This window comes from Nylanderia fulva, unplaced genomic scaffold, assembly GCF_048542155.1.
Source record: "Nylanderia fulva isolate GAGA-0341 unplaced genomic scaffold, ASM4854215v1 Scaffold17, whole genome shotgun sequence".
Lineage (NCBI taxonomy): Eukaryota > Metazoa > Arthropoda > Insecta > Hymenoptera > Formicidae > Nylanderia > Nylanderia fulva.
Genome location: NW_028189945.1, coordinates 2883618 through 2895911, shown reverse-complemented (window position 1 = coordinate 2895911; position 12294 = coordinate 2883618). Strand labels below are relative to the sequence as shown.

General features: G+C 34.1%; 3 protein-coding genes across 9 annotated transcripts in view; 1 reads left to right on the top strand and 2 right to left on the bottom strand.

The window, feature by feature from the left end:
- The window catches only part of MED27 (mediator complex subunit 27), a 140329-nt gene that overhangs the window by 23347 nt on the left and 104688 nt on the right, over positions 1 to 12294 (top strand). The gene's annotated exons all lie outside the window — the stretch shown is intronic.
- LOC114938371 (juvenile hormone epoxide hydrolase-like) lies at positions 1800 to 3064 on the bottom strand. The gene is made up of 4 exons (XM_085481183.1): positions 3008 to 3064; positions 2696 to 2885; positions 2078 to 2293; positions 1800 to 1867 (listed from the first exon to the last, which is right to left on the bottom strand). The coding sequence occupies exons 2-4, from the start codon at positions 2799 to 2801 to the stop codon at positions 1851 to 1853; spliced, it is 339 nt and encodes a 112-aa protein (XP_085337309.1). The 5' UTR covers positions 2802 to 2885; positions 3008 to 3064; the 3' UTR covers positions 1800 to 1850.
- The window catches only part of LOC114938369 (PAR-domain protein 1), a 66791-nt gene continuing 61491 nt past the window's right edge, over positions 6995 to 12294 (bottom strand). For 4 of the 7 annotated variants that reach the window (XM_085481180.1, XM_085481181.1, XM_085481182.1 and 1 more), the window contains 5 exons: positions 9958 to 10103; positions 8515 to 8752; positions 7680 to 7828; positions 7391 to 7528; positions 6995 to 7138 (listed from right to left, as the gene is read on the bottom strand). In XM_085481180.1, the coding sequence (XP_085337306.1) occupies positions 7052 to 7138; positions 7391 to 7528; positions 7680 to 7828; positions 8515 to 8752; positions 9958 to 10103 (758 nt within the window). In that variant the 3' untranslated portion in view covers positions 6995 to 7051. The remainder of the gene's footprint in view (positions 7139 to 7390; positions 7529 to 7679; positions 7829 to 8514; positions 8753 to 9957; positions 10104 to 12294) is intronic. The other 3 variants (XM_029312308.2, XM_029312309.2, XM_029312310.2) reach the window with 3 other exon arrangements.

Genomic DNA, 12294 nt, shown 5'->3' with positions numbered 1-12294 from the left:
ACCGTCATCGACGCTTTACGGAAATTGTTAAACATTGAAAACTTAAAAAGAGAAGAAAGGAAATAGATCAATGTAGACACGTCTGTGCAACTAGCTCACGTTTAAGCACGATGGTATACTCTTAATAATAATATTTATATAATATAATAATTTTTTTTCACTTACGACAACGTCTGCGTTTAACATCGACGATACACGCCTCTATACTCTATCTATATATCATTAGAGGCTGATTCACGATTCGATCGTCAGACACGGTACGTTTCATTCTATTCGACTTTAGCCCCTTGCGTTATATCAATCCCGTCAAAGATGCAGCTACGTAATCGTCGCTCGTCATGACTCGATGCATTTTAATATATTTTATAAGAAGATATCCGGTATAAAATTTTTTTGGTACGCGGCAAAAGACATCTCGAGGTATTTTCGGGATAGGTTCTGTTTATCGTTCATTTCCGAGTCGCCGACGTTTAGCGAAAGAAAAAATGAATGGGGTCGTGATGCCTTTTGCGCATTCTTCGCGTGGCCAGATTGGTTCGTTACATATTATAGTATATAGATAGATAGGTATCATCATAAGTAGATCAATAATGAGTGGGAGAGAGAAAGAGAAGTTAAAAAAAAAAACGAAATACATGTATAATCATCTATCTTTCGATTAAATCAACTACAATTACTTTTATATATATATCATATGGCATATACATATAGTAATTAACGCATATTCTCGTAAAACCGAGATAATTAACTTGTGCGCAGATAGGTCTTCGAACCTGCGCTCTAATCAATTTTTTAATAAATATAACCGTGTGAACAAATTAAATGCTGATACACATACTGATTAAGTTAATGCTTTATATTTATTAAATTAATAATTATATATATTTTAATATAACAGTAATATATTACTAATATAAAAATATATAATATTATTTATCACAGTTTAAGATCCACAAATGATTTTCACAATGTTTTTTTTACGATTTTACTTTATTTGTTTAAAAAATTATCTTAAATTATTTAGCTTAAATCTTTATTTGTCTAAAAATTAATAGTTTTTTAATACCTTGCGCTTCAAAACTTCCGAATACATACTTTTTCATTCTCTTTTTTATTCTCTTTCATTTTATTATCTCTTTAATTTATATAATATTATTAAATTATATATATATATATATATATATATATATTATTAAATAATAATATTATATATATATTATTAATATGGCTTTCCATTATTAAAAAAAAATGATTTTAATGTATCGTCCAAGGAATTCAAGAACTATTTTTTTTTAATACTAGTAAGATCGAAGATCTTTGCAAAAAAATGTTACTCACTATTTGTAATTTATCCTAAATTTTATAATAATAACTTATTCTTTAATAATACCATAAGTGTGCAACAATAAATCAATAAAGTCAGTTGGTAGTTTTTCAAATTGTGCTTTATATGTTTGCATGGCTCTATATATGCACTTTGTTCTCCAATACATCATTAGATTATCAATCATTTCTGTGTTAATGTTTATCTTTTTTTCTAAGACATTCAGTGGATCTGCGCGAAGAATTTGCTCTATAAGGTACTCTGCCAAAACATTTGGTGATTTGTTTAAATCAAAATCCGAAACAAACGTTATACTTTGAAAATGTAAGATTTTCGATCTCTCGCTTATATTTTGTATTAATTTCTTATTTTCAAATCATAATAATATGTATAAATATTTCTGTATAATCATAAAATATGAATACGTTACATATACTAGTTGTGTATATTTGATTCGCTTGCATAACCATATTTCTGCCTCTTTTTGTATATTTTACAAATGGCATTTCTTGTTTATCATGTATGTTTAAAGTGTCATCCACGCTGCAATTTAAATAATATAAATTTGAAATAATTTTTTATCTTCAGAGTTGAAAAAGTATTAAACTTATTAAAAGAAAAAAATTTACTGTTGCGGAAATAGTATCGACATAATATGCCCATTATTAGCACCGTAAGAGCCATCTTGAACGCGAAATTTATCATGACCAAGCCTTAACATAAGATTTTTTAAAACTACACTCATCTCAATACATGTGAAACCAGGTATTGTTGGTGAACTGGAGAAACCAAATCCAGGCAAAGAAGGTATTATTATTTCACGCTCTTCTGCAAACTTAAGTTGTATGTCCTTATAAAATTCCATTATTGAACTTGGCCATCCGTGTAAAAGTAGCAATGGCATATGATTTTTCTCCACATTAGGTTTCTTCACGTGTCGCGTTATATGAACAAAATGAATGTATAATCCTGAAACAGAATATAAAATTATTCATTTAAGTTAATGATTATATTAAGATAACTTTTTCTAACATTATCTTTTCTTTACGTGAATATCTCTTTAAGACTATAGTATTACGTTGCTAATATGTATTTTTCATGAGATTTTTTTCTAATATCCATCATCACATATTTTTTTAATATTCTATTTTAATTTCTAAAAAGGAAAACTTTCAAATTATTAATAATATTTTACATTATTATGTTTGACCTATTAGAAGTCTCGTAGTTATTGATTACCGAACAAAGTGTTTATGATTTTGTAGAACGAAGTGTTTGTGACTTTGAAGAATGTTAAACAATATGCTTTTTTGGTATATGTTATTTTCACGACTAATAATATAAAATGATATTACAATTTATATATTTTACCTTGAATATTAGTTACAAATTGTGGATATGAATTTATGTATTTCTCGCCTGCCTTAAAATCATAAGTATATGCCCAATGACGCAAAAGTTTAGACAAAATAATCATTTTATTGTTTTTAATATATGCACTTTTGTTTGGTTTTTGTACAATTTCACTATTTCTTAATATAGATTTTAAATTGTTCACAAACTGAAAATAATTTATTTACATTAATAATAACTGCTTAATTTATATAATTTACTTTAATATGTGCTTTTTATTTAAAATATATTTTTAATTGAATCAAATTAATATAATTTTTAAAGAATTACTTCTTCAGAAAAAGTGATATTGTATGATCTAATGTTGTCGATAGCAAAACCTTTATTTTCGGGTATCCACCATTTCTTCGTGTTTCCAATCAATTGTTTGAGATGAAAAATACCTCATTAAAGGGTTAAACATCGAAAAGCGATTTAAAGTAATCGCAGGAAGAAGATAGCCCATATTGCCGCAAACTTTACCTTTTTGATTTTAATAACTTTTTAACGCAATTGATGTGATGTTACCAATAACGTTTGATATACTTTAACGTAATGTTTGTCTGACGCTTGTTTCACGCACACAGTAAAACTTATTACCGCAATAATTTCAAGGGAAATACAATTCGGAGGTCGCACACGGACGAAGTTAACTAAATAATAATAAATAAATAAGCTCATCTAATACCGATCGAATACATTGAACTCTTGTTGTCGAGAAAAAATTAGGAGCTATGTATATGTGGAAAAATAGGATATGGTAGGACAACTGTAGGATTCAATTAAAACAATAACAAATACATATATTTCTCGAAATGTGATACAATAGGTTTCTTGTGTTGGTGGTCATATCTAATTCTTCTCATATTTTCCATATTTTGTTTAAGTGGATCGGACGATTATTTATATCGAAGACGCGGCGGTGCCCTCTATCTCATTTTCTTATCATTCTATTTAGAGCAAAGCCGGCAGCCGCGTCTGTCGCGCTTGCTATATATAACTCTCTACTATTTTATTTATTACTATCATCGGATTGCAGTGTATGTCAATCATGCTAATGCGCTTTTTATAGGCCAGTAACTTGTGCCGAGATCCACATCATATCGCACATTCAGCATCATTAATGGCGCCGGGACGGTGTGATCGAAAAATGAGTTCATAATAAGTTTGATTTGTACAAGCAATACGATCGATTTTCGATAGTGTAAATCTTATTTTTTGCCCGCGACAAGAAAAATTACTTTAGATTACTCTAAAATATATATTATACGTATCGTATTATATGTAGAAATTATGTACGCAAAGATTTTTCTCTTTTTTTTTTTGCAAATTTTTTCATTGCCCTTAATGATGACGAGCGTGCGTGAAAAGCAGAACACATATCGCACGAACTTGATATTGGCTCGCGTTAATCTTCAAGTAGATATATTGCAAATAAATGAAAAACTTCCCTGCAATCTACGTTATATTCTTTATCTTTATAAGAATGACATGAGAAATTTCGTATACAATCAAATGTGAAATTTCATTCTCTCTCTATTACGCTTTCACGCTGCAATATTATACTATTTTTTTTCTCTTTAACTCATTACGTCGGAATGAAAAGCCATGCAATGATTATCTTATCAAATAACGCTAATTTACAATGTAACATTTCTGAAAAATAAAATTTTGTGCCGCTACCGAAATTATATTACGATTCTAGATCGCGGTGGAGACATTCGCTAAAATCTGCCGACGCAAGATATCTATTCAATAATTCATCGCTTCTTGAATTCATCGTCATATATACGCAGCATTTCTCTGTTAAAATGTGCAAGGCAATCGTGGAGAATTGTGATGAAACGATTTCGCGCGCGACTTTCGGCAAATCATTTTAATGACGATATAATCATCAATCAACAATGAGATCAATGCGTTCGCGCATGAACGAACAATGATCTATTACATATATATATATATATTATATTTATATACTACAAAATAAATTTTACAATCTGATAAAATTACGTATACAATTTTATATACGTATATTATAACGAACGTATATAATAAAAATATGCATATGATAAATAGCATAATAAAGTGAATATCTATAATACGCTCGATAGAACGAGGATAACGAGAATAGAACGGTATATGTTTTTGCGCGCGAAATCGTCCTGCGATATCTAAAGCGGGTTTGCCGTCGATCAAACGCCAAGTCGAATTGAAATCTCATTACACGATCTTTGTTTTACCTTCCTGCCCGATAAAACGATATATGTATATACAAAACGTCCGCGTTTCGCGTTTGTGCATCGTACGATCGAGAGGAAAACACACAAGACACTATTACATATCATCGGTATATATATATCCAAATGAAACTGCAAGAGTATCATCCCGTCGTTTGTAATCATTTTCAAAATTAATTGCATTACGATTAAATTACAATTTACTTTTCGGAACGCGTAATATAGGTACCGGTTCGATTATTATCGTTAAATTTTGAACAAAACGAGTAAAAATAATCTCCGTTCAAATATTGTTCTCAATTACGCGTTGACCTGTACAATACAGATTCTCCTTATATAGTTATTTCACAAAAAAAGCGCATGTCTTCTGGTCGGTTTTTTTTCGACTTTTGCTCTCTCGATCACCGTCACCGACGCTCTCACGGTGATGGAAAAATAAACATCTAAAAACTTAAAAAGAGAAGAGAGGCGGGAAAGGAAGGAGCCAGCGCAACACGCGAGCCGGTGCAACTAGCTTTTACGTTTGAGCACTGATGGTACTCGTATTCTTTGTTTGTCGTGTAACATTTTTTTTTCTTTTCACTTACGACGACGCCTACGTTTAACATCGACGATGCACGCGCCCATCTGTATCATTAGAGGCTGTTCCGATCGTCGGATACACGGTACGTTTCATTCCATATTTGTCTTTATAGCTTCCCGCGTTGATTACAAATCCCGTCAAAGACGCAGCTACGTAATCGTCAGGATGACTCGATGTATCTTAAAATATATTTTACAAGAGGACATCCTGTACAAAATTTGTTCGCTACGCGGCAGAAGGATATCTCGGGATATTTTTCGGGACCATTTCATTGTTCGTATCCCGAGCCGCCGACGTTGGGCGATTTTACGAAAGAAGAAAAGAATGGAGTCGCGTCGCGACGCCTTTCGCGCACTTCTCGCGTGGCCGGATTGATTCGCTACATGCTATTAATAGAGATAGATAGGTAGATCGAGAGTGAGCGAGTGAGAATGAGAGAGAGAGAGAGAGAGAGAAGCTTTGAAAAAAACGAAACACGTATATATCATCTATCTTATGATTAAAACAACTAGAATCACTTGTGTACCATCACCACGTGGGATACGCTACAGTAATTAACGCATTCTCGGAGAACCAGGATAATTAACCCGTGCGCAGAAAAGCGTCGTGTTCTCCCAACCTTCGCTCGCCTCCGCTCCATGTCGACTATATAATCGAACGATACAGCTTCTTTACGTATGTTTATTTTGGCAGTGCTCAACGCCGACGAGATTCGCCGAATGAAAACTACAAATCTCGAATCTTGTTGCCTAATAGCCGACTCTCGCAATAATCCAATTTTTTTTTCGAAATAGACGACTCAAATCTAAAAGATTCATCGCGAAATCGACGTGTCTCGTCGAGCGCTGCATCCGCAAATTTATGTACGAGAGTGACATTATTATGATCCCCTTCCTTAGATGCAGATACTCGTGTGTATATTTGTATGTGTACGTATACATATATAATTCTTTTCTTCTTTTATATATATATATATATATATATATATATATATATATATAACGCGCGCACGTACGTATGTGTGTTGTGTTGTACGTATGTATGTGTGTGTGTATAATCTAACTATACATATAACTATTTACAAGAGAAGGAGTTTTCCTCTAGAGCCGGGGACAAGGAGCGAGGACTTAATATGAATTTTATTCGCGAAAGTAAAAGAGAAAAAGAAAGACGAGAAAATAGAAAGAGAGGGAAAAAGATACAGATTAGGTCTTTTAGAAATTTCTCAGGAAGTGCTGTCGATTCTCATAGGACGGCGGCGGTCGGGTCGGGAGTTGATGATATTCGTCAACGTGTTCTGCATCCTCTTGGCTTCTCCGTGAAGACGCGAAGACTGTTATGTGCTGCGATTATATGTAAGGGGGCTGCGGCTGGTGTTATGCACCCTCGTAATTTGTTTCTCTCTTTCTATCTCTCTCCTTCTCCCTCTCTCTCTCTCTCTCTCTTCTTCTCTGGCTCTCTTTCTCTCTCTTCTTCGTATATCGCTCGGGTTGATGCATGACCGGGGACGAGATGTTAGACGTCCGTGTACTTGCTCAGTTTGTCGCGCAGCAACATGTTTTCGTTTTTTAACCGGTCCAGCTCCTGTCGTAGACCCATGTTCTGCAAATGAAGCGAGAAATGAAGATTCGATTAAATCTTAATTTTCTTTTTTATAAGGCGCGCAAGAGCGATGCATTTTAATCACAGGTCGTCGCGGAAAAAATGTAGATAAATTGATAAGAGCGGCTTTATAAATATACACATACATTCTTCAGATACAGTTAAAGTGATTTTTTTTTTATTTCGATGAAAGAATGAATAGCTGTAGAAAAACACTGCAGCGGTTTCGAATTTCCGTGAGAGAAAACTCACCTCTTTCTCGAGGAAGCCGGCCCTGAGTGCTATCTGGTTCTCCTTCATGCGACGCGCGTCTCGCGATCGTTTCGCTGCCATGTTGTTCTTCCTACGACGCGCCCAGTATTTGTCATCCTTCAAGTCATCCGGAACGAACTGCGGCCGCAAACGGAAGCGAGCGAGAAAGAGAACATAAGAACTTTAGAACGTCATTCGTGTTCAATGATGTCGCGAGAAAACGCGTCGCGTTCCAGACGCGAGAATTTCAATGCATCGCGAACTCCCGCCAAAAATATAGATGGCTCACCTGTTTCCGCGATTTCTTGATCATTGGTTGGGGTTTGAGCTCCTCGTCGGAGAAGGCCCGGGTACGTGGATCGAAGTCTCGCCCCGATGAGGCCATCGAGAGCGCTACAAGAGACAAGCCATATTGTATTCGTGACGAGTCCTCGGAATCTGTCGCGCGGAAGAGGAACAATCGACAATGTCGACGTTAGTCTACGTTTGCTTTCGTGTACTCGACAAGCACGACGTTATCGCGATAAAGATTCTGAGACAGAGTATATATTTTTTCTCTCCTCTTTCGTCTTTCTCTCTTTTGTAAGGAAATACGGTTACATTAGTGCCCCTTCGTTACGACTTTTTCTTTCATCGCTCTATTTTATAACTTCGTTACTTTCGACGAAGCCTCACGATTTTCTATCGCATCCCTCTCTTACATACTTTATGCTCTTGCAATTTATATATTTCACTCTTCTTAATTTTACATATATCGTCAAGTAATATATATATATATATATAGAGTGAACATATGAACTAGACATTTACATAAGTAATTTTACATATATATATATATATATATATATATATTCACACTCTTTTCAAGTTTTCCAAAGATATACACAGTAAATAAATTAATAATACATGCACACATATACATACTACGCATAACAAAAATGTTAGATGCTTAAAGATATCATTAGAAATTTGACATTTTTATTCCTTCATACATTATTCTCATATTTATACGAACTAGACATTTACATAAAATCGTATGAGAGAAACACTTCTCAGGATCTCGGTATCACGAACGACGGCTACGACGAGAGATAAAAGGGCGAGAAAATTTGATATATACTTACTAGAGTCCGCTGGAGAGGGTGGGTTCAGGGTGTCCGGCGAGCAACATTCGCTCGGCGATGGTGACCTCTCGCGCTTAGTAACTGGTTCCAAGTGGAGACCCGCTGGTCCCTGATGTCCTGCGGCCTCGGTATTGTTGATTTTATGAAGCTGGCTGCCCTGCATGGCACCTTGTCCACCACCAGCCACACCATCGACGGGGATGCCGTTTTCGGAAAGAAACTCATCGAGATCGACGTACTATCGAAAAAGATCCGAGACGTTATTTCCGAGATGGCATCTTAGAATTTGAAGTAGAATCTATCAATAACGAGTCCGACGACGAATTTTACATGAATCTTACGAATTGAGAATTTTGTCTATCAATTACGCAATCGGTTAATGCTTTACTTAAGATGGTGTAGGGAAATTAAAAAGAGGGCCAGAAATTATTATGAGTGGAAAAAATGTCTACACTTTTTAATCTGTTATTACATAAAAAAGATATATATGAAAAACTTGTAAATTTGTAATGAAAAAACTTGCAATATTTTTTTGCAAAAGATATCTTCGTACTCTATCTCAATTTTCTTTGCACGTTTGCGATTTTACTGTGTTTCTTTATTAAACTTTAAGCGGCGTGTCGCGACGAATGGAATGCAAGTAGTGAAAGTTGGCGAAAGGTTCATTAAGAATTGCATGCTTTTCCAAAAATTGCGTTATTCATATTTTACAAACACAAATGTTTTAATCATTGCTTATGAATTATACACGTATTTTTACATAAATTAAAACCACATAAATTAAGACAATGAATTGTTTATATAATGTTACATCTAATTGAGATCGCAAAAAAATATGCTATGAGATCATTTTTTTTTATTATACTCGTATTCGAGAATTAATAAGAAAATTATAATTTTTTGTTAAGTTATTGAGATAATTTTGCTAAAAATAATAACAGAGAAAATAGTAAAGAACAGCCAAAACTTCTCTTCTCGATTCCGCCGAAGCATAACGGAGAAAGCGGCCGCGCTATCGTCACGATTGCATAGCGGCTTAATATTCGGCTTCCCGGTTTCTCGATCCAGGAAGGCGAATTATAACGGAGTAAGTGTTACAACGGGGCGATGCAGTGGTCCGCTACATTGATTTTCTACATTCTATTACGTAGCGTATACACATACAGCAATTTCCGGAATACACATGAGCTTCACGACGTACATTTCCAAAATCGACGATACTTAGAGGAAATTTTATAGATTCTCTCCACGCGATTAATCTCTATTTTATAAAAATTCATGAATTAAGCAGTGAATATTTTGAAGAGAACATGGACATAATTAACAAATACAGTTAATGGATCGAGACAGTAATTAGCTTTGTTTTCAATTTTCGCTCATGGAATTTTGGGATTAGATTCAGCCAAATTGAAGGCTTACCGTGTCGCACCTCTTTATACATACATGATTTAATACCTTCAGGTCGGCATCGTAGGGCAGACTTTTGTCCCAGAGAGTAGGTCCGAGGAAGGCGGCCTGCGCTTCCACGTTGCCCCAAAGTTCGCCATCCGCATCCTTCTTTTCCTCTGGTCCATCTTTACCCTGTTTCCCTGAAAATTCAATTTTATTTTATTAATTTCAACGATATCTATCATTTTAATTTTATATGTATAGCATTTATGTATGCATGTGTGAATGTATATAGATGGGCTTCTTATAATCTATATATCTCATAAAACACATTTAGATAATTTTAATGAAGCATTTGTGTAATATGGTATAAAAAAATTTCCAAATTTTGAAAGATTGTCAAATAGATTGATTATACGCAAACTTTGTGAAAGGTTATTTTTTTCGCTGCACTTTGACGGTATCTTGTTTTATTGAATGATAGAATTTTACAATTTTTAAGTCATTGACTATTTTGACGAATAAGATCGGCATTATGAATAAAATCTGTTCTACTTTTACAGGAATTTATATTCATTTACATAGAGATATCGGCGAATTTACGATATACCATTACAGATAAATTTTTTTACCCGACACGTAGACATACTAGAAACGCTATTGACAACCAGTCTATACACTGTACTCTATTCGCTTGCTTTTGTATAAATTTGCATTCTGTCCTAAAACTCATTCTGCATACGATATAATATACTTTTCATAAAATTAGGAACTTGTTTTACAATGTTATACAATGATGATTTGTAATTTTACATATCTTGTGCAGATTTCTATGTCTTTAATATTCTTTTGTAGAGACGAGAGAGAGTTCTTATAAATTTATGCTAAAATATTATCAATATATACTTATGTAACATAAATATATATTTATTATGTATATATGTAACATATACATAAATATATATTGATAATATGTAGCATGCATTTATAAAATATAAAAAAAAATATATATATATCTTTATATATGTATATATAAATAATTTTTTATATAAAAGAATTTAAAATCTAATAAGCATTTTCCTACAAAGTGTTATATCTGATTTTCATATAATGTTTTATATTAATCAACTACATTGCCGGCGTATCAATTTTCTATCACATTTCTTACATCTAAAATTTTGTCGCAGAAAAAAACGAGGAGAAGAGTATAAAGATAGTCGGTAGCCTTGAAGATGCTCATCCAAAAATAGTTAGCAAACCAGAACCATCATCTCTTCCGTTCTATCTTTTCTCACCTTCTTTTCTATGCGTGCTTTTATTGTTTAGCGATATTATAATTTATTGATAGCCGTATTTAATTATCAATAGTTACATCAAAAGAACAATCATAAAGTATGCAATCGTAAATTTTTTTATATATTTCTCGATTGATTTCGCGTAAGATTTGACAAAATCGTTTGATCATTTAGATTAGTGTTTCTACTTCGAGTCTGAGGCGTGTTCGGGTCGCTTGTCAAGGATATGAGAACATGCCTTGTCACGTTATGATGTATGTTAATTGCATCGAATAGAACAAAGATGACGTTATGATGACGATAATAATCACATGATGATGACGGTGATGATAATTATAACGAGATTAATAAAACGATCTATAGCAATAATAATGATATCGTGGATAACTATGTATATCCGATAGCAGATATATAGGCAGAAATAACAGTGTTATATGAGAAGCAATGAAATTGATGGACTTTGAGCCCGAACTGTCAAACGGATATATTCGATTCAAAAGTTTTCGAATGCACCTTTTTTTCGAGCTTTGAACGTCGCGTAAAAATAACTACCTCGTACCAGAGTGCAAAGTAACTCTATTCGACGGTATGCTAATTTTCGTCACCTCGCTACTTTTTCGCTTTGGTTCACGGAATATCGGCTCTGCCGTTCGCTCTCGCCTCTCGCCGAGGTTTGCGGTTTCTGGCGTGCCAATGCGCTCTATTCAACTATTGTTGCAGTCGTGCCTGTAAATTCAAGGCTACACTCACAATACCGCGTCCTGTCGCGACAAGTGTGCGAATATACATTTGCGCAACATCGCGGATGGATTAGGATACGCGAGATGAAACTTTTCTTTTGAAAAGCTAACAAGACTCTTGCCTATACTTATATCGAGAGACAAAAGTCGCGTAGCTTATCGACGGATCTTTTAACCGAAGCGAATCCAAGTATTCGCTCGATTATCGATCAACTGAGAATAATCGGTGACCAAGTAGCCCAAGCAGTGAAAAAAGGGGGATATATCACGATCGGTTCGCGCCTAATGCTGTTCTCCTTAGATGCCCCCGGCCGAGATTTCTGTGCAGCGTGTACGCTGGCTAAACAACTAAACAA